At 41.3% G+C, this 22,923-nt stretch overlaps 1 protein-coding gene across 1 annotated transcript in view; it reads right to left on the bottom strand.

Moving 5' to 3' along the window:
* Positions 1-17,929, bottom strand: part of LOC145343466 (protein limb expression 1 homolog) — a 28,046-nt gene extending 10,117 nt beyond the window's left edge. The window contains exons 1-2 of the mRNA XM_080189708.1: positions 17,848-17,929; positions 10,882-11,045 (exon numbers count right to left, since the gene is read on the bottom strand). Coding sequence (XP_080045834.1) covers positions 10,882-11,045; positions 17,848-17,929 — 246 coding nt within the window. The remainder of the gene's footprint in view (positions 1-10,881; positions 11,046-17,847) is intronic.
* Between the last annotated feature and the right edge of the window lie 4,994 nt (positions 17,930-22,923).

Below are 22,923 nucleotides of genomic sequence, written 5' to 3'. Positions count from 1 at the left end.
TGAATGGCCTATTCCTGCGATTTTCCTATGTTTCTTTATCCCCGACACCTAATCTCCCCTTGCAGTTGATGAACCAGCAGAGAATAACAATTCTTGTAACTGTGTGTGGAGGCAGTAATTTCAATGTAGGTTTCCCAAGTTATTCAACCAGAATCTGAAAATTACTTTCTAATGATAATTGTTGGGAATTTCCTTTGGGATTCTCTGAATTGACCACTTATTGATGGGAATCTCAAGTATTTTTTATAATTATATAATTATGCCAGATGTTTTTACTGAACTGTTCTTGGGGTGTAGGAAACCCTGGCAATGCCATATTTATTGCAGAGCGCTAGATATATATGGTGGAATTTTCCCATCCCGCCCATCACGAGAATTGTAGCAGGCAGGACACAGACCATGCAAAGGTTCATTGACCTCATCAAGATTTTCCAGACTTCAGTGGTAACAACCAGAAAAACTGACCAAGGTATTTACTGTACAGCAATGGACCACTTAGTCCACTGATCCATGCAGGTATTTATGGTCCACAGGAGTCATCTCCTTTTCTTCTTTAGCTAATTAGCAATGTAGCTTTCTATTCTTTTCTCTCTCCTCCTGTAACATTCATAGAGTATCATAGAATCTTACAGTGCAGAAAGAGGCCCTTCGGCCCATCAAGTCTGCACGAAACATAATCCCACCCAGGCCCTACCCCCATATCCCTACATATTATATCCACTAATCCCTCTAACCTATGCATCCCTGGACATTAAGGGGCAATTTCTTAGCATGACCAATCAACCTAACCTGCACATCTTTGGACTGTTGGAGGAAACCGGAGTTCCCGGAGGAAACCCATGCAGATACGAGAATGTGCAAACTCCACACAGACAGTGACCCAAGCCAGGAATCCTGGTCGAACCCAGGACCCTGGAGCTGTGAAGCAGCAGTGCTAACCACTGTGCTACCGTGCCGCCCATTCATCAATGCTAATCGCCTGAATTACTTACTATGCTATCACGTTTCCCAATCTAACCACACTCAAAAAATTTTTCTTCTGCTTTCACTATTGTTTTTGTTAATGACTATCTTATATTTAAGGCCCCAAGTTCTGGTGGAAACATTTCCTCTACATCGATGTTACAAAACCCTTCATAATTTTAAAGACCTCTATGAGGTCACACATCAGTCTTCTCACTTCTAGAGAAAAGAGTCCCAGCCTGTTCAATCTTTCCTAATGCGTAGAAACTCTTTGGCTGTGATTCAGCAGCCATGTTCACCCTGTGGGAGATTCCTGGAATGAACATTGAATTGCGCACAAACTTGGAAACACAAATCTCAATGGCAAGGTTTGAGTTTCTGAGTTTCCCCACCTAACACTAGTGACACAGAAAGGGATAAAGCTGATATGCATACTTTTAAATAAATTATATCGTAAGAGGGCTTGATGTTGCAGTGTTTATCCACGACGCATCTCCACCCCCGCCACCTGATAATGTGATGTCACATGAGTGCAAGTCGCGAAAATGAAAACCAGTTGTGATGACCCCCAGGGCCTGTAGTTCCCAAGGGCGAGGAACATGCCCAGGCATTAACCCATGGCATCCTGGCAGCACTGTCAGTGTCATTGCGAGGGGGCTCCATGGTGGGAGGAGTACCTTCCTCCATGTGCAGGGGTACCTCTTTTGCATATGAGTGGCAGATCCCTTAATCATGTGGGGGAGGTATGTGGGTGGGGTTGTTACTCTCCTGCACATGACAGGTGTTCCCCTTGTCCATCAGAGGTGTCCCAATGTCTGGGCAAGAGTCCTTTAGTCAAACTTTGACATCAGGACGCCGTTCCCGGTCTAAGATTCCTGGCTCTGCAGGCTTTTTTATCTTAAAAATGGAAAATTCCACTCTAGGCATGGTGGCGAGCAGTTTCAACACCATCCGCCCCGCTGGAATGATGGGAACTCTCACAACCAATTTCTCAATCGGAAGCTCATTAGTCATGTACAGGTGAGTATCAGACCAAATCACCTGGCGGATCGATGGCTGATTTGTTCCTCCCGTCAGCTGACAGGGTTGACACTCCAGGAACCGTATTCAAGTAACAGCCCAGTAACAATAATACCTCACTCTCTCCAGCCCTTCAGCCTTCATCACAGAAGTCTGACAGGCAAAGAACAAGGCTCACAGCCTCAAGAAGAAGGCAGTAACACCCCTTCATCCACCATGCCTAAGAGATCCTCGTTAGAGGAACTCGGCCATACAGGCATGTTCTGTATCCCAGGGATGGCTCCTGGAATCATACCAACCTCACTTCTCCGCCATCACAGAGCAAGTCAGCCCAAAACACCATCCAGCGCAGGAAGAGGATGAATGATCTCATCTGTTCCACCAGGGTAAATCATCCTTCAACTCCCTCAAATATCAATATCTCATCAAGGCATCATGTACTCAAATGGCTACTTTGTTTAGGGATCTCACACAGCTATTAGTGGTGGGCATATATCAACACTCATTCTCTCACAGAGACTTTCACATTACTACCATCCTATCTCTCATGTTGCTCCCATTCCATCCTGTAGGGAAGGCTCACAACACACAAGGGACATGCATCTCACCAACCTCTGCTCCACCCCTTCTCATCACATTCCTTTCTTTTGTCTTCATGCAGGCTAAGCTTCCACATGCAGGCACAAAAGAGTGCAGACTGGGATGGGGAGAGATAGCCGACATCATTGTCCTTACTGAGGATTTCTGTGGAAATTATTTGCTGTAATTTCCCTGACAATAACTGTAGCTTTTCATTGGATGTGAGTCAAATAAGTTTTAAGTTACTTGAGTTTGGAAACTTATTGCATTGATTTTGTTTGTAAATGGTGGAGCCTTAAACATGATGTGCATTGAATCATTCAGGATTCAGATGAAAGTAAATCAGATAGTTTTGATGCTCAAAAGCAAATGAAAAATCAATAGATGCATTTTCTATTTCAGTTAAGTCTACTGTCTACAGTTCATACAGCCAAACAAAAGAGTTGTGCTGTAGTCAATCAGAAATATCTATAAAAGCATTTACTTATGGTAATCTGGGTGATAAAAGGATTAAATATAAAATAGAGGAGATGGTGGCATTGTGGTAATGTTACTGGCCAATTTACTTTTAGCTGTACTTTGCATGTTGGTTCTGCACCAGTGATTGATTTAAAAGAAAGTCATAGCCTCAACATGCAGATTTAGTGCCATTCACAGTGTTGGAGGAGCAATAGTAAATTATGTATATTTTTGGGAAAATACTTTGCTCACCTCTGCAATGGAACTTCTGAAAGCAAATCACAGCAGAATTTAGCCCCACTTTGGAATATTTGCGATCTGAATGTTGTAGTTTTTGAAGTTTGATTATGTATGACAAAAAGCAGGAATGCCAAGTCAGGTATATCGAACAAAGAACAGTAAAATAAAGAGGAAGCATTAGTGCTAAATAATGATTTATGGCTCAAAGCATGTTGTTTGGCCACTGTTCTGCCAGTTGGGCTTTGTAGAATAAAACCAGGAAAAGCACAATGAATGATACCATTGTTTCCTGAACTGTTAAGGTCCTCAATTTCTTAAAAGAGACAGTCTTCATTTCTAGGGAGAAAAGCCACATGTTATTTTTACCATAATCCAATGTGATTTGGCAATGCAAAGATGCTTAACAGTAATTTATTTCATGATGTTCCTGTTTGACAATAAGAAAAGGCTCACAAGATAAATACAAATGATGGAGGCTGTTTGGGTCATTTTAACTCACTATTGAGAATGTTTATTAAAGCTTATATTTTCCCATCACACAACAACACTATCAACACAATCATTCCAAATGTTAACAGTGATATGGTGCAGAAGCAAATCTTCCCAGAAGGAAAGTTGGCTGGCAAAAAAATGCTGGAAAAATGGTGGAAAGAAGTCTGCTTGCAGCAATAAAATGCTCGAGGTGGGCTAAACAATGTAAGAATAGGTTTTTTTCCCCTCAGTGGGACTAAGGCAATTCCACTTGCCTACCATTATGGTGTGGGCAGAGTATTATCCTGGTCAATAGATTTGCTAACAAGCGTAATTGACTAAAACAGGAATGCCAAGGCAGGTATATCGAACAAAGAACAGTAGAGTAAAGAGGAAGCAATAAGAATATGGTAGACAGATTACCAATTTTAGTGCCTGTCACCTGCCACATTATGGGGCGCAATTCAGGGTGGGTGGTAAGGTGGTGGGCTGGACACCTGTCATCTTTTACATGCACATGAAAGGGATATGTAAAATTCAGTACCATGTTTCTTCTATGAATCATATTGAAGAAGGCTTACTGAAATGTGCAGGAATCATTTTAATTCCCTGAAACATGTTTGAATTGAGAGGGATATTAAAATGAAAAGAAACCTTAATCTTGAACACAAACCACCTCAAAACTGTTCACTTCCCATTTTAAATGTGGTGGAACAAAAACAGAAAATGCTGGAAAATCTCAGCAGGTCTGACAGCATCTCTGGAGAGAGAATAGAGCCAACATTTTGAGTCAGGATGAGGGTCATACTGACTCAAAACACTGGCTCTATTTTCTCTCGACAGATGTCAGAACTGTTGAATTTTTCTAGCATTTTTTGTTTTTATTTCAGATTCCAGCATCCACAGTATTTTGCCTTTATTTAAATGTGGCAGCATTAGAGGATGTCAGTTCTATTGCGTACTAATCTAGCTTTAGTGTAACATAAAGTGAGAGTAATGTATGTTTGGCAATTATGGGTGAGAAATCCAGAGCACAGAGAGAGTTGCCATACCAGCGTTTATTTTGGCAGAGACAAAACTGAATACTAAAGCAGACAATGAGAGCAGGGGTGAAAGGATTAAATCCTGAAGTGGAGGGGAGAGAGAAGCTACCTCAGGTGCAGTCTTCAAAACTCACTTCAAGCTCTTAGCACCACGCTGAGGATAATGTAAGTGATAAAGGGGACAATGTGGTTTGGGCTGCCTTTTGTTAAGTCAGCTTCTACATCCATAGACATTTTGTGTGATTGATATTTAAGAAGGCGTTGCTAAAAGAGATTTGCATATGTCAAAAGCATTAGGTTCAATGACGTGAAAAATGATCTGGACATCTTAGGATTCTGCAACTTACCCAACTTCACTTTTGTTTCATTGCTTCTGTATATTGAAGAATTGTTGAAAGAAATGTTCAGCAATTGCATCTGGACGATTGAATATACATTGTGGTACTGATAAGACCAAAACTAAGATGGTAGCTCACTGCTTTGCTTATGTTGCTCTAGTTTTCAAAGCAGTTGATGCTATTCCAGCCAGTAAGCAGATTCAATCACAAACCTCTAGCAGAAATCATAGTGGCAACACTATGAGTAGAGACATCAATGAAAATTATGGGAGTGAATTTCTGCAGGGAAGCGGGATAGTTCTCCCACTTGTTCCATCTGAACTTCAACAAAAGGGCCACAAAGCCCCAGAAAAAATCCATAAAAGATGTTATTTTTCTGAGCTTTCCTTGGCTTGTTTGTTAAAGTTATATTGCAAAAGAAAGAGAATTCCTGCAGAAACCCATTTCTCAACTTTTCAGGTGAGTCTTGCATTCACAATAGGCACAATAAGAACTTTCACGACACCAGGTTAAAGTCCAACAGGTTTATTTGGTATCACGAGATTTTGGAGTACTGCTCCTTCATCTGGTGAGTCTTGCATTTACAATAGGCAGTAATGTTGTTTCATCCACCATGTTTTCACTAATACGGGGCTGTCAAATAAGTTTATATATCCAAATATCCCCAATTATGAAAGTGAAAAAGTGACTCTTCGTAAAAATTGCAGCGAGCTAACATTTCTGCTGCTACCTTTGATACCCTCTAAATATTTAAGTTAATGTGCCTTTTGTAACACTGGCAGATTATTCCAGAGTTTAATCATGAACTGAAACCCACCCAAATTATTCATGCAAATTCCATCATCACATCTGAGTTATAATATCGCAATTCATTTATCAAGATAATAGTCAAAGCAAAGCTAGAGTGTTCATAAAACACGGATTAAGTTGGTCAAGCTTTGAGATTCTTTTTCCCTGCTAGCCATTCAGCATTTAGGCAATTATGGGTGAGAAATCCAGAGCACAGAGAGAGTTGCCATACCAGCGTTTATTTTGGCAGGGACAAAACGGAATACTAAAGCAAACAATGAGAGCAGGGGCGAAAGGATTAAATCCTGCCTAGATTCATTATTACTGCTAACATAATGGGTATTTGCAATTATGAGCACTTTAAAAAGAATTATTCTCATCCTTTCAAGACTTTTCAGGCAGCTTTAACTCCTGAAAAGAGTTAGAAATTTAAACTTAAATCCATAGTGATGATTTTGATTAAGATAATGCAGTTCACACAATAGCAAATGCAATATGTACAGCAGCACAGATATTTCAATAGTTTTCCCCATCAGTTAATGTTTAGTACTGATGTTTTGATAAACATCTCTGACATGTTAAACCAGCTGTCTGTAAAATTGATCACTTCATAGTAAAAGTGTTGATGCTTATGTGAGAAGTTCTGACCTAGAGTATCTTAACATATCCATAAACAAATGCGTTTATTGTGCTGTGTTTCTTCTGTCAACGGCAAAAGAGTAACATATAAACAAGCAGAGCCAGGAGTTGGGAAGCAGGTGAGCAGAGTTGGGAAGGGGGTGAGCAGAGCTGGAAAGGTAGGGTGAGCTGTGTTGGGAAGGGGGTGAGCAGATTGGGAAGTGGGGTGAGGGGAGTTGGGAAGTAGGGGGAGGGTCAGAGCCGGGAAGAGAGTGAGCAGAGTTGGAAAAGGTGGTGAGCAGAGCTGGGAATGGGGCTGAGCAGAGCTGGGAAGGGGATTGAGCTGTGTTGGGGAGGGGGATGAGCAGAGCCGGGAAGGAGGTGAGCAGAGTTGGGACGGGGGGGGAGCAGAGCTGGGAGGGGGGGGTGAGCGGAATTGGGAAGGGGGGGGTGAGCGGAGTTGGGAAGGGGGGGGTGAGCAGAATTGGGAAGGGGGGGTGAGCGGAGTTGGGAAGGGGGGGTGAGCGGAGTTGGGAAGGGGGGTGAGCGGAGTTGGGAAGGGGGGTGAGCGGAGTTGGGAAGGGGGTGAATGGAGTTGGGAAGGGGGGGTGAGCGGAGTTGGGAAGGGATGGAGCAGAGCTGGGAAAGGGAGGGTTCTGTTTTGGGAGGGGAGAAGTTAAAGTGAAACATTGATCAGATCCTGAGTTGAAATGAAGTGTGTGGTCAATGGCAAGACAGAAGAGGCCCTGCGAATGTTCAATTTTAATGTTTTTTAAAATGACCCATCCAGATAAGCACAGTAAAGACCACCTGGAAAATGGTTTTGAAATGAAATGATATGAATTATTGTAACTGTAGAGAATAACCGATGAGAACGATGTAGGAATATTTTCTTCATAAGTCAACTGAAGAAGTAATTCAGCCGTTACAGTGATGAGTGAGTTATAACCTGTATGGAGAAAGGAACATTTGTATAACATGGAAGATAATACAATTCTGTGGAGCAATGGTTTCCTATGTATGGGAATTCCTGTCATCAGTAGGAAAATAAATAAAGCAGTTGTCTGCTGGGATACAAGGGAAGTGACAGGTGGGGCCTTGTAACCTGGTAACAGTAAATTAACAGTCTGTACTGGAGGCCCAGTGTCCTCTGCATTGAGAGAGCAACTTCAGTGCAGGGAGGATGTTCATGCCACTAAAAAAATAGAATATTCCAACACTTGTAGGAGTTACTTACATCCTTCCTAAAACCAACCCAACATCAGCCTTTAAATTATCAGTACATATGTCCTATTACACATTTGGGATTTTTGCATTAAATGGCATGTGCCAAGATACAACCAAGTATAACTACTTTAACTTCTACTTAACAATGACAAAATTACCATTTCACAGCCTCCACACTGTCCTTACTATCTTTTTATTTGTGTAATTATAAACAGGAAGAGATAGAGAATCTGGTGAACTGGTGCGATGATAATAATCTCTCCCTCAATATCAACAAAACGAAAGAGATAGTCATAGACTTCAGGAAGTGTAGTGGACAGCATGCCCCTGTCTACATCAGTGAGGAGAAAGTGGAAATGTCAAAAGCTTCAGATTTCTAGATGTCCAGATCAACAACAACCTGTCCTGGTCCCTCCATGCAACACTGTACTTAAGAAAGCCCATCAACGTTTCCACTTTCTCAGAAAACAAAGGAAATTTCGCATGTCAGCTACGACTCTCACTTTTATAGATGCACCATAGAAAAAAATTCTTTCTGGTTGTATTGCAGCTTGGTATGGCTCCTACTCTGTCCAAGACTGCAAGAAATTACAAAGGGTCTGGAACAAAGCCCAGTCCATCACTCAGACCAACCTCCCATCCATTGCTTCTGTCTACACTTGGCAATGCCTGAAAAAACAGCCACATAATTAAGGATCCCATGCACCCAAATGTACACTCTTCTCACTGTCCCCCATTATCAGCATCCTGAGGGTTACCATTGACCAGAAGGTGAACTGGATTAGCCATATAAATGATGAGACAGAGTACAGGAAAGAGAGAGAGAATCTGATGACCTGGTATGACAACAATAATCTTTCCCTCAATGTCAACAAAATGAAGGAGATAATTATCGACTTCAGGAATGCCCCTGTCTATGTCAACGGGGACAAAGTGTAAATGGTCGAAAGCTTCAAGTTTCCAGGTGTCAAGATCACCAACAACCTCTCCTTGTCCCTCCATGCCAACGCTATAATTAAGAAAGCCCACTAAGGCCTCTACTTTCTCAGGAGACTAAGGAAATTTGACATGTCAGCTATGATTCTCGCCAATCTTTACAGATTGGGAGCAGCAGGACACTCGGATTCTCCTGGGTAGATGGTCCCAGGTTGTTCAGCTGATGGTCCTCCTTCATTTGGGTGGTTGAAGGATACTGACTGACTCCTTGAGGACAAGGGGCACCTGGAGGAATTTTGAGGTGCCTCATCCTCTCTTGCCTCTTGTCAGCTGATGGATCCCGCCCCTTCCCAGAGTGATGGAGTGCAGGTCTGAGTACACATTTGGCAGAACCTGTTGAACCAGCATCTCCAATGTGACTGCCACCCTTTCCATGATGACTTTGAGATGCTTGCTTGTTGGAGCCACAACATCTGACAGAATGTGGACATCCTTCGCTCTGGGCTGTTGATTGCTTCTCACAACTGTGCCTGAAGTTCCTGTCGTTGTCATTGCATCTCCAGCAGATTAGAGATGGCCGTTTCCAGAGGCTCATCATTGGACATGGAATGAATAGGTAGCTATCCTCCAGCAATCCTCTTCCAGCAGTTCTCCAAGTGCCAGAGATCTGGGATGTCACTGCCTCAGAATGCAGTGCGGACATGTCAGTGAGGTGTTCCCCAGAAAGTCATCTGAGCCTAAACTACATTCATAACCTACTGGAGTGTGTATCTCTGAGATGGTGGAGGGTGCAGGTGAATGCAGGCTCAAGTCTTCAGCAAATAGCCCTGATTAAAAATGAACTTGGGACTGGGGCTGATGACTTATGTCTGAGCCTGCTGGTGACTGTAAGAGAGATTTAGTTATTGACCAGGCTGAATGCAACATTGCATGTCACTCAGTGTGAATGTCAGGATGTGATCAACTCATGGAGGTCTCATCCATTCTGCCTTGCTGGGAAAGGCGAATCCAGCCTTCACCACAGGAGTAATCCCTGTTCTGCCTTGCCAACTTGCCTGCCATCTTTGTGAATAAAGTGCAATCCTATATGTCCGCTGTCCCTCTTCCCATGTGGGATCTCTTCCTCCTGTTGTGGGCCATTTTGGCTACATGGAAACAAATGGATGTAACATGATGAGAAGAGATGGAAAAGAGAATGGGAAGCAAGCACACCTACTCTTTGTGCTGAGCCTTCCCCAGTAAGGACTGAAGATGCCACTTGTTTAGGATGAAAGAAGAGGTTTTGGTGTTGGCAATGTGTGCCTGAGACATTTAGTGCTGATGTCTCCTCCACCATTAGTATGTGATATCCCTGAGAAGTATTACCCTTGGAGCACCTGATGTCATTACGAGAGTGAGAGTTTGGAGTGAGCTGAAGATTGACTTACCCTGACGAAGCAAATTAGATCATTCATCCTTTTCCTGCACTGCAGAATGTTTCTTTTTTGGTTCCCATCAGTACTGATCTCTACTCCAACCTCCTTCCGGGCTGGAGAGGTGAGGTTGGTGGGCATCCTGGATCTTTCTGTGGGAAAGAGGGTTTCATGGCATTTGTGGACATCTGTGAGTAGAGCCACTGAGGACTCATGGCTTCTTTTTTCTGAAGTCATCTGAGGAAATTCAGACAACACAGCTGGGCTGCAGAAAGTAAATATGTGTGTTTGGCTGGCATTTAAATATGGCAACAGGCTCTTCAAACCATAAGGTGAGGACAGGAGGACCAAATGAACATTCCTTTCACCCTACCCACCATCACCATGTGATTTGGAGAGTGGTTTACCTATGCATAATTAATGCGGTTCCGAGCATGTAATTGGGCATGGGAACCCACACTGCCATCCAACAGGAAATCCCACTTCCCACCAGACTTAGTTTCCAGAATGGAAAATCCCACCCTACATTGTCTGTATTTGACCACCATATCAAATGTCACAGATGTTAATAAAATGTTGAATGATAGTAAAATGTTTTGAATTGATGATCTGAAAGGAATGGGCTGTAACATTCTACAGGTGAATCCAGCTAGCACCTCAGAAATAAGCTAAAACTCAAGAACAGAATAAGATGGAAATTTTGTAGAAGAAAAATATTGCTTAAAGTGTAGACTATAACATACAATGTTCATGTGTAATGCAAAATATAATGTAAACGAGTGTTACCTGGAAACTGCCAAAGCAGCTGCCTCCTGGCAGAGTCACATAACATACATAGGGAGCGAGAGAAGATGGCACTGATTCATACACCACAAGACTTCCATTCTTAAAGATAGCTCCTTGCTTTCTTTTCTTCTCCCAAAACTCCTGCAATGTTTCTACTATGTTCACTGTATGAAAACAAAAACAGGACACCTTAAAATGCTTTGGAAAGTTCAGCCAATGTATTTCTTATTGCCTTTCAATTATTATTTTTTGGTTGACCAGTTAAATAGGAACAAATTTATTCCTCAGCATTGGATATGAATCATTTAAACTGTAACATCTTAAGAGTGAGCAATGCAAAGTGAAGTTTGTGTTACGCACGTTTTCCAAATCCAAAAAACTGTTTAATACACCTGGTGAATATAGTGAAAAATATTTACGCTCTCTGGTTCAGAGTCATTTTTAAACAATGACCATGGTGGAACTTGAACATAACCCATTAATTCATGTGCTGGCTCTTCAAAGAGTGAGGGATAAAGGTTTATTCCTGTGATTCCTCCACATCTCAGGTATAGATTGGTTGGGCTCAGTTTTGAACACATAACCGGTGGCACAAGATCAGCACACACTGAACCAGAAGGCTTGAGGCCAATCCAGCATAATCTTTTAATTTCAATCTTGTTATCTGGATTTATTGCCTAGGCCAGTTGCATCTCCACAGGCAATGCCACAGTTTCAAACAGACAAATTAGCAATTCTTTAGATTTTTTTTAATGATTCCTTGACTGCATAGGATATACCTGCTATTGAAGAAACCTGAGCAATGCCAACCTGGCTCACAATCCAATCCAAGTTCTGCAAGCATGCCTAAATAGGTCACCCATTCACATGTTTGCTCAAATGTCTTTCAGGTGATACTGAATTGCAGGACATTGGCTCCCAAAATTGACATTCAATGTGCTCATTTTACACTTAAGAACATAAGAACTAGGAGCAGGAGTAGGCCATTTGGCCCTCGAGCCTGCTCCGCCATTCAATAAGATCATGGTTGAACTTTTTGTGGACTCAGCTCCACTTACCCTCCCACTCACCATAACTCTTAATTCCTTTACTGTTCATAAATTTATCTATCCTTGCCTTAAAAAAATGCAATGAGGTAGCCTCAACTGCTTCAATGGGTAGGAAATTCCACAGATTCACAACTCTTTGTGTGAAGAAGTTACTCCTCAACTCAGCCCTAAATCTGCTTCCCCTTATTTTGAGGCTATGCCTCCTAGTTCTAGTTTCACCCACCAGTGAAGGCAACTTCCCTGCTTCTATTTTATCTATTTTCTTCATAATTTTATGTGTTTCTATAAGATAATGTAGATACAATGGAGTCCAATTTCTACATCATTGTCTTACCAAATGTAGTCATTACAGCAAAGGTTAGGCTTTCTTGTGTACAGAGAGAAGGTAATTTGGACTCAGGGGCAGTTTTATGCTACTCTGGTGTATTCCCCACATCTAATCTGGAAGGTATTGGCTTTTGAACAGTTCATATAGTCACTGTCTCAGATGTGAATAAAATGTGACATTTATTAAACAACATTAATTGGGAGAAAAGTATCTCAAAAATAGAAAGATTTTCATGTGTCTAGTGCCTGTTACAACCCTGGCATTCAATGGTATTATTACTGTGGAATCTTCCCCATCAACATTTTTGCTCAGAAACTGAGCTGGACTGGTGAACTAAATACTACGCCTTCAAGAGGCTGGGAATTTTGCAGTGAGTAACTTACCTCTTGACTCCTCAAAGCAACCCCGAAAGCTTGTGAGTTTACTGTCAAATACATTGTTTGGACTTAAACCTGGTGTTGTCAGACTTCTTACTGTGTTCACCATCTACAAGTCAGGAATACCTAGATGAGTACCATTCCAAAAACACTCAAGAAACTAGTCAGAACAAAACAGACTGCTTGGTCAACACCCATCCAACATCCTATGTCTTCACTCCCCCATCATTAGTGCACATTGGCAGTCCATGTATCATCTACAATATATACTGCAGCAAACTCACTAAGGCTCATTCAATAACACCTTCCACATCCACATCCTTGATTACCTAGAGCGATAAGGGCAGCAGCTGCATGGAAACACCTCCACCTGTAATTTCCCTCAGAATCACACACCATCCTGATTTGGAACTATATTTAGTTATGGTCAGTGGATCGAAATCCTGGAATTCCTTCCTTAGCAGCACGGAGGGTATACCTGCACCACATGGACTGCAGTGGTTCAAGATTTATCACCACTTGGTCAAGGACAATTAGGAATTGGGCAACAAATTCAACAAATCACCTTATTGTGATTTTCATATCCCATGAATGAATTAAAAATAATATTGGTATGCTTTGGGAACAAAGGAAGATATCGAAAAACTATGTATTGTTTCCCTAGGCTTAAGAACACCCTGGCAAGAAACATTTTTAATATTCATGACAAGTCTTAGCTCATTTTCTTTACAATTGTAAGTGAGGAAACCTCCCTGTCTGTTTGTAACATATTCATTTCCCATGTCACCAGTGAAACTTGCAGCTAAGTTTTATTTCGAGAGGAACATAATTGGAAAGTAGAGACTTTATATATCAATCTTAGGTTGGACCATATTTGCAGCACTGTGTGCAGTTCTGGTTGCCATATTATACCAGGACACTGGAAAGTGCAGAGAAGATTTGCAAGGATGATACCAGGGAAGTGTGGGTGCAGATAACAGGGAAAGATGTGGTCTGTTTTCTCTTGAAAAAAGGCTGAGGGTTGACAGGCATCAAAAATTATGAAAGATTTTAATAGAGTGGATACACGTGGATAGCCATGATTTTCCAAAAAAATGACTAAGTGTTATAACGATTAGAAAACTGGAGCGATCTGTGCTGGTCTGTTCAGCTTTTTGAAAGATTGGTGAATTGTGCACTGATTCTGGGCCTAAACACATTGGTGAGCCCGACTGCAAAGCAATTGGGTGCTGTTGTTCAATGGGCGGGTACCCCAACCTCACAGTGCACTGGGAGACCCCCTCCCTTCTCCAAGGACATCGGGACCCATGCCCTCACTGGCGCAGCATGTTTGCTTATCCTCTTCCTGACACAGATTGCTGGCATGGGGGCTTCAGGCTCTCCCAATGGGTCCCCCTTCATGGCCTCTGACATGTCCCCCCTTTCATGCCCCACCCCTTATGCCTTCCCCATCATAGCCCCCCTTCATAGCCCATCCCACATAGCCCCCCCCATCATAGCCCTCCTGTCATATCCTCTGCTCGGGCCCCAGTCCCATGCAGGCCTCACCCCCTTGGCACTTCCTCTGGCACTGCCAGGATGCCAGGTGGGCGCTGCCACAGTGCAAAGTGGGTACTGCAAAATGGGCAGCCGTGTTGCAACCACCCGGGGGCTTCAGTGGCTTCTGAGCAGCACCACCCCCGCCCCCCGCCAAGGTGTGGCCATCACGCGTAGTCTCCACTAGTAGAGACCAGTAGTGATTCTTGCTGGGATCGTGCCACACCAGAGGCTCAGAAGATCCCAGGGGCTGGTAGAATCTGGCGTCAAACAGGCTAAGCATTTTTAAATGCTATTTTAAATGTGCTAATTGGCCTCACACCCTTTCTGGGCACGATCTAGTGTGCACCTGTAGAAAGGGACCGGGATAAATATAAACTATTTGGCGCCAGGCTCGAAACCCATTTTCAGGTCTGCACACCATTTTCCGGGATCGATCTGTGTCAGGCATGGCGAGGCTGGAAAATTACCCTCTCCTGTGGGGAAGAGCACAACTAGAGGCAATCAATATAAAATAGTCACCAAGAAACCCAAGAATGAGGAATTTGCTGCAACAGGGGGTGGCTGAACTGCATAGTATGTAAAGGGAAAACTAGATAAATTTATGAGGGAAAAGCGAATAGTGGGTTATAATGGTGGATTTTAATGAGGAAAAATGTGTAAAGGCTTGAGAGAAGCATTAACAGCAACATAGACAGGTCGGGCTGAATGGTCTATTTCTGTACTGTGGCCTGCTCTCCAGGCCTGTAATCAGGTAATTCAATCACTATCTCTGAGTAATATAAATGAAGAATGACAATAATAATAAAAAAGAATTAAAGTAAAGGGTAGAATAAAAAGGACAAATATTACAAGAATACTTTTCATTAATCTATACAATATGTCCAAAAGAATAGGAAAGAAATTAATTAGTTTCCTACACTTGTACAGCCTTTTTAAAGCCTTTCCATTTATTCGCTGACCATTTGCAAATGACTTGATTTTTATATACAGAATATCTCCAAAGCCTTGGCTCAAAGGAAATTAGTATGTTGATTTTCAATAGTTTTCTTTAAAATCTGCTTCTCTTGTATTCAGTTTCAAATTTTCTGAGGAAAAAAGAGGTGTTCAAATATTCAAAACAATTCCTCTTAGTCCACATCAATGAACATGCAGAAGTCAGATCTAAGACAGGACACTGGCAGCTGAGAAAGCAGTATTTATGTATATCAGGCTCTAAGCTTGATATATGGAAAGTCATAAATACATACACAGCATATGTTTCCCATTGCTGGCTCTGTATTTTAAATCTTAAGTGTGCTGTGATTGTTAAAATTGGTGCTCCACTAGTCTATGGACTTCATCATCATTGAATATTAGTTACATAGTTAAAAAAGGATGGTAGTCATTTTTAAAAATACAGTTAGCTTTTGTTTCAAAAATATGGGATTCACTCATACAGACTCCTTTGTTAATCTCTACGTGCTAGGTTTAGAGCTTTTGGGAGATCCAATCTAAATAACATCCTGCATTACTTATCTTGCCATTCAATCAGTAACCAAGTATTATGGATGACAGTAGGATTGTAAATTTCAACTAACACCATGCTTGTCTTCATAGAAATGTCTGCAATATCAATGCCAGATATTCAATTAATAATTTTATTTGAAAATGGGAACTTCAGTCTTGAAGGATAGCATTACTAGATATCAACAAAATGAGCAAAGTTAAATATAAAATGAAAATCTAACAACAACTTAGTCTTATGGGCCAGGCATATAACTTTCATTTCAGTTTAGAATATAAGGTTAATCATAGGAAATTTTAAAAGGAATCCAAGTTATAACTGCAATGAATTCTGTCTTTTGAGATAACCATATGAAACTAATTACAAAGGAAAATTGATATTTAGAAAAGCAAATAGAATGGCCATTGCTCAGGCTACTTCTCCTGATGGCAGTAACTCTATGCAGATAACATTGAGACTGAGGAGAAAGTGAAAAATCGAAAAACAAATCATGTCTTTGATTAAATCCTGTTAAAGCCCTCTGCAGTCAGCTGCAATGTTTAACTTCTGTTCTGTTTTGGAACAGATGCTTGGAGATTACAAAACAACTTTACACATCATGGGAATGGATTGCATCACCATCATAGGATTTAAACCCCCCAAAATCAGTCATCTTTTATCTTATCAAGTACCACCCAAACAATATTATCACAATCTATGCAACAGGCTCAAGGTTGAGCCTTTCTCATGCAAGTTGTTAAGAAATACTTCCATCAGATATTAAGTATGACAGTAAAAGCTAAATGAGGCATAAACATTTTAATCTGAAGAAATGCAAATATTGCAACATGAGACACAAAAACAAAAAGCTGGAAATACAGCACAGATATAAAAATAAACTCAAATCTGAGGAGTTTTATACCTGAGTTGCAAAACCACCCTTTCCCATTATAATTACTGACTGACCTACTGTGTACTTCTAACATTCTCTGTTTTTAATCGGATCTTGAGTTTGCAATTTTATTCCATTTTTTGTCCTGTTTGATTTCCTGACACTTCTTGTCCAGGTCTGGCAAGCTTGAAGAAGTTCTAGTCTCCATGATCCTTATTTACCTCTTTCATCCTGTTTAACTATCATTCTCTGTGACTGAATTTGCTTGCATTTAGTTGTTTTTCTTTAACATCATGAACTTATTTATTAAAGATAAGGGGAGAATGGTGAATTGTGTTTTATATCCTGAAATCATTCACAAACAAGTATGTGTGTGACATTAATGGTAGCTGCACAGTTTAACACAAAAATCTTATTTTGTAATGCTCAATTTATTTTGCCTATTAAATAGGCACGCATTATTTGCAAGTCATGCTGCCACTTACAATGAAAACACAGTTCAGAAAATTTTGTCAGCACTCAGTAAATTGCAGCTGCCATACTTTGAAGTTCATTGTGTGCATTATATGGACTAGTCACGGTCAAATACCACGAATCTAATTTATGGAGTACCCCTTGGTGCTAGCTAAAGTGTAGCCCATATAATTATATAACAGTTACTTCTGTAAATTCTAGAGAGCTATGACATTCCATGGAGGCAGAAACTGTCATTATAAAACTAATGAATTAGTATAACTTCCTTTGTTTGCCTCTGGCAGTTGTATGTTTTATATTTCAAATGAGAAATTGCTTGCAACTCCACCTCAGTTGATTGAACACATTCACTTCAGACCACACAGCAGAACCAACTACCTTTACACAACACAATAGTATTCAGCTTTGTTGAAACTGAGCACATTCTGTTCAAAAAAGGCTATTTCTTGCTCACACCGGGTTAGCCATTGACATAATACTTTTGATGAAATCCTAATGGTAAAGCAAATCACTATGAAATGTTGCTGATATACATACAGCCCCATTTCACAAGAATCAGTTTGTTTACAGAATAGCAAAAAGAATAAGATGAAAAAAATATAATAGTCACAACTTTCTATGAACCAGCTCAAAATCATATCTATTTTGGTTTACTAGTTCTGTTAAATGTTTAATACTGTGGTTGATATGTATAAGTTTTTCAAGCAGACAAAATAAAGCATACCATGAGCATGTCGACTTGCTAAAGTAATTTATGTTTTTCTTATTGGCAAAAGAATAGATTTATAGAACTAATTTTCAAATTGTATTTAAAGTTCACTCACAGTCTTTAAAGACAAATGCTGGATTTTTGTCAGGCAGCATTGAGCAGACTATATCTTGCAGGGATTTCATTCCATTATCCATCTTGTGTCGGTCTTCTCCAGATTACAGATACACACAGTTCCCTCATGCCTAAATTACTTTAGCTTTTGCACTGAGGTGCTGTGGAAGTCTAATGATGCAGTGTGGACGAGTAAGGCTTCTTGCATACATCTGCCAATCAGGCATCGAGTAGTCTAAAAAGCCCACTAGAGGTCCTTACCCCTGGCTTGCTCACCTTTGTAATATGGTGAGTTAATTAGCTGGAAGGCTATCTGACAAGCGTCATTTCAATTTGATATATACACTCACTGACAGCCATTTAATCATGTGAAAGAAATTCTTTGCCGGACCCAGCAGTCAAATGCTTTAGTTGTTTCGGTGTTTTGGAGCACAGCTATGTGTCTGCTTAGTGGGAGTAGAAAATCTCAAACTGCTTAATTATAATTATCATGAATGTCAACATTAAACCTCTGTGCCTGCAGTAAAGAAATGAGGTGAGTTTACTAGAAATATGAAGTATAACTGGATCTGATCTGTTACTTTAAGTCAAAAAATGTGCAGTGGGTTTTCATTTACCAGTAAGATTAAAACTAGACATTGAATCCTGTGCTTTCGCTATAATAAAAGACTTTTGTTTCAATAGCTGTCTTATTTTTGATAAAGCTGTTGCTGATCTGGATGAAAGCATAGACAACATGGATCACCTCCATTTCATTCTGTAGTTCAGACCTCCTGCACTGGATCCCAAATGAATAGTGTTTTTAAAGCCTTTCCACTCACATCTCAAAAGTACATCAGGACACTAAACTAGAAAATTCATATCCTGACTGAGAGGTTTGAATTTTCACAGTTATTGTCCAGAACCATATCTTGACATTAGTAAATGTGTTCTGTGTATTTTTTGAATAGGTAGTTAGATATATTTTTCACTCATAGAACCGCTACATTGTTTTTGAAATTGAGTATTTTGAAACAAGTTCAGAGAAATAGAAATAAAGCGCAATATTTATTCATAGTACATTTCCGATCGAAAATAGTGCTACCGATATGTCTTCCTTCTTCCTCAATCATAGTTTTCCACCCATCGTGGTTGATAGGGTTCTCAACCGCATGCGTGCTAACCCCTGGGTCACTGCTCTCATCCCTTTTCCTCCTTCCCAGAACCAGCATAAATTCCCCCAGTCCTCATTTTTCACCACACCAGCCTCCGCATTCAAACGATCATCCTCCGCCATTTCCACCAACTCCAGCATGATGCCAGCACTCAACACATCTTTCCCTCACTTCCCCAGTCAGTATTCTGCAGGGACCATTCTCTCCAAGACACTCTGGTCCATTTCTCCATCACACACAATACCTCAACCCCTGCCCATGGCACCTTCCCATGCAATTGTAGAAGGTGCAACTCCTGCCCCTTCACCTCCTCTCTGCTCACCATCCCAGGTTCAAAACACCTCTTTTCACGTGTACCTTCTTCAACCTGGTCTATTGCATTCAGCGGTCTATTCTCCATCAGAGAGGCCAAACATAGACGAGGTGACCGCTTTGCTGAACACCTTTAATCCATTCACAAGCATGACCAGGCTTTCCTGTCATCTGCCACTTCAACACACCACCTTGCTTTCCTGTTCATATATCTGTCTTTGGCCTTTTGCAATGTGTTAGTAAAACCAAACGCAAGTTGGAGGAACAGCACCTCATCTTCCAATTGGGCACTTTATAACTTTTCAGACTAAACATTGAGTTCAACAACTTCAGAGCTTGAATTCCCCCTCCACCTTTACCCATTTCCATTTATTTTATTACATTTTGTCTCTTCTTTTCACCTCATTCATCTACCTTCACTCCAGGCTCCAACAATGATCTGCATTCTGGGCTTCCTGCAGTTCTGACATTGACCAATGCTCCCTATGGCACTGTTAGTACTGGAGAAGTACTAGTCCCTGGCTGGCATGTCGTGGAAGTGGCATACTTATCTGATCATGATGTGTACCCCAATGCAGACTTACCAATCTGTTAATTGCCTGGTTGCCATTAAATCAGGTTGAGGAGACGGGGACCTCAGAATGGCTGTGGTGAAATTACCACCTCTCTTTCACATTAAATTCTATCCAGAAAGTTACTGCATAGAATCATAGAACTGCAACAACACAGAAAGAGGCCATTTGGAGGAAGTAATTTGGCCCACTGTTGGTTGCAAAATATATATCCAGCCTAATATAATTTCCCAACTCTTAGTCTTAGCCCTGTTGATCTTCAAGTGCATCTACAGGTATTTTTAAAAATGCAATAAGGGTTCTTGCCTTCACCATATTTTCAGGAAGTTTGATACATGCTCCACTACACTCCAAGTGAATAGTTTATCTTTAAGTCTCTTCTAATCCTTCAACCAATTACTTTATACCATGCACCAGATACAGAACACCATGTTGAGGGAAATAGATCTATTATTCACTCCAACAGCAGTTCCTCATAATATTACACAATTTCATTAAATTTTCCTTCAGCTTTCTCTGTTCCAAAGCAAACAGCCACAGCCTTTTCTCATTGTCAAAATATTGCAGTCCTGGCAACATCCTTAGAAGCTTTCTCTGTACCCTCTCTGGTGTGCTCATATCCTTTCCATAATGGGATGAGCAGAATTGTACAGTGTACTCTGACTGTGGTCTATTTAGTCTTTAGTTAACAGCATAACCTCCTTGCTGCTATATTCTGTGCTTGTGCTAATGCAGGAAAGTTTGGTACACTTTCTTAAGCAGCCATCTATCTGCCATGCCTGCTACCTTCTGGGATTTGTGGACATGCATTCCAAAATTTTTCTATTTTTCTATATTTTTCAGTATTCTCCCATTTATTGTGTAATCCCTAGCCTTGCTTACCCTCACACATTAACATACATCTTCACCACATTGAATTCTATTTGTAACATTTCTGCCCACCTGACAAACCCTTTGATATCTTATTGCAGTCTACAGCTTTGTTCCTCCTTACCAACCAAAGAATCATAAAATCCCTACAGTGCTAATGGAGGCCATTCGGCCCATCGAGCACGCACCTACAATAATCCCACCCAGGCCTTATCCCCTTAACCCCACATATTTTCACTGCTAATCCCCTTAAAACCAATGGGCAATTTAACATGTCCAATTAACGTAACCTGCACATCAATGAGAGCGGGAGGAAACCAAAGCACCTGGAGGAAACTCACGCTGACGCAGGGAAAATGTGCAAACTCCACACAGACAGTGACCCAAGGTCAGAATTGAACCTAGGTCCCTGGCTCTATGAGGCAGCAGTGCTAACTGCTGTGCCACCGTACCACATGGCTAATTAAATCATTGGAAATTTCTTAGTCATTCCACATACTTTTAAGTACCAAGAAAATCAAGAGACCTAGTAGCCTGCAGAACTCCATTGAAAACATCCAATCATTCCAGTCACAAAAACACATCCATCAACTAGTATCCTTTGCTTTCTATCAGTCAGCTAATTTTGGATTCAACTTCTATTTTCCCTTAAAACGCAGACTGGTTATACTCTGTAGGCCACCCTGCTACATAGGTCAAAAACCTTGTTAAAATCTTTGTAGACTACACAAACCATTGAGCTTTCTTGTTATCTCTGCAAAAATTTCAATCAAATTAATCAAACACGGATCAGAATTCTCCGATCTCATATGATCCACTACTACTGCCAGCAAGAACAGAAATTTAGTACTCATCTTAAAACCTGTTCACAGGACTGGAAAATCCCAGCTGCAGACGAGGTTGGAGAATCTCGGCTATGATTGTTTCTTCAAAAAATCACGCTGACTGTCCTTGATTAATTTGTGCCTCAGAATGTTTTATCCACCAAGTCTAGGCTGACTGGTCTGCAATTACTCGATCTATTATTTTCTCCCTTTTTAAACAACCATACAATATTAGCAGTCCTCAAATCCCCCAGCACCTTGGTAAAGTCTGTAGTTTTTGAGATGGAAATGGCAAATGGAATTTAATGTTGGCAAGTGTGAGGTGGTCCACTTTGGTAGGAAGAATGGTAGGAAGGACTATTACTTACGTGGCGAAAAACTGCAGCAGGCGACGGTGCAGAGGGACCTCGGGGTCCTTGTGCATGAGTCGCAAAAACCCAGCTTGCAGGTGCAGCAGGTGGTCAGGAAGGCGAATGGGATGCTGGCCTTCATAGCGAGGGGGATTGAATATAAAAGTAGGGAGGTCTTGCTGCAGCTGTATAGGGCATTGGTGAGGCCGCAGCTGGAGTACTGTGTGCAGTTTTGGGCGCCGCACCTGCGCAAGGATATTTTGGCCCTGGAGGGAGTGCAGAGGAGGTTTACTAGGCTGATACCGGAGTTGAGGGGGTTGAGCTATGAGGAGAGGCTGAATAAACTAGGCTTGTACTCGTTAGAGTTTAGAAGAATGAGGGGAGATCTCATTGAGACGTATAAGATGATGAATGGGATGGATAGGATAGAGGTGGAGAGACTCTTCCCGCTCAAAAAAGACAGTAGGACTAGGGGGCACAGCCTCAAGATAAAGGGGAGGCGGTTTAGAACGGAGTTGAGGAGGAACTTCTTCACTCAAAGGGTGGTGAATCTCTGGAATTCTCTGCCCGTTGAAGTGATGGAGGCTGCCTCGCTAAATATTTTTAAGAAGCGGGTTGATGGGTTCTTGATAAAAGAGGGGATTAAGGGTTATGGGGAGAGGGCGGGAAAGTGGAACTGAACCACGACAGATCAGCCATGATCTTATTGAATGGCGGGGCAGGCTCGAAGGGCTAGATGGCCTACTCCTGCTCCTATTTCTTATGTTCTTATGTTCTTATCTGGGCTGAATGAGATTGCAATCTGGTTCAGCTTAAGACAATGGCTATGGTGAGGGATGCAATCAAATAACAAGGGTACAGTGCAGCGAGGACCAAGTTCAGTCTTCCAAGTATGTAACTGGAGGAAAGTGCAGATGATTTGAAACTCAGCAACAAACAAGATCTCTGTCAAATTTAATGAGATGCAAGAACAGCGAGTCACAAATCTTTGAAGA

This window comes from Carcharhinus amblyrhynchos, chromosome 5 (genome assembly GCF_965287045.1).
Source record: "Carcharhinus amblyrhynchos chromosome 5, sCarAmb.v2.hapA, whole genome shotgun sequence".
Classification (NCBI taxonomy): domain Eukaryota; kingdom Metazoa; phylum Chordata; class Chondrichthyes; order Carcharhiniformes; family Carcharhinidae; genus Carcharhinus; species Carcharhinus amblyrhynchos.
This window is presented reverse-complemented; position numbering and strand designations above follow the sequence as displayed.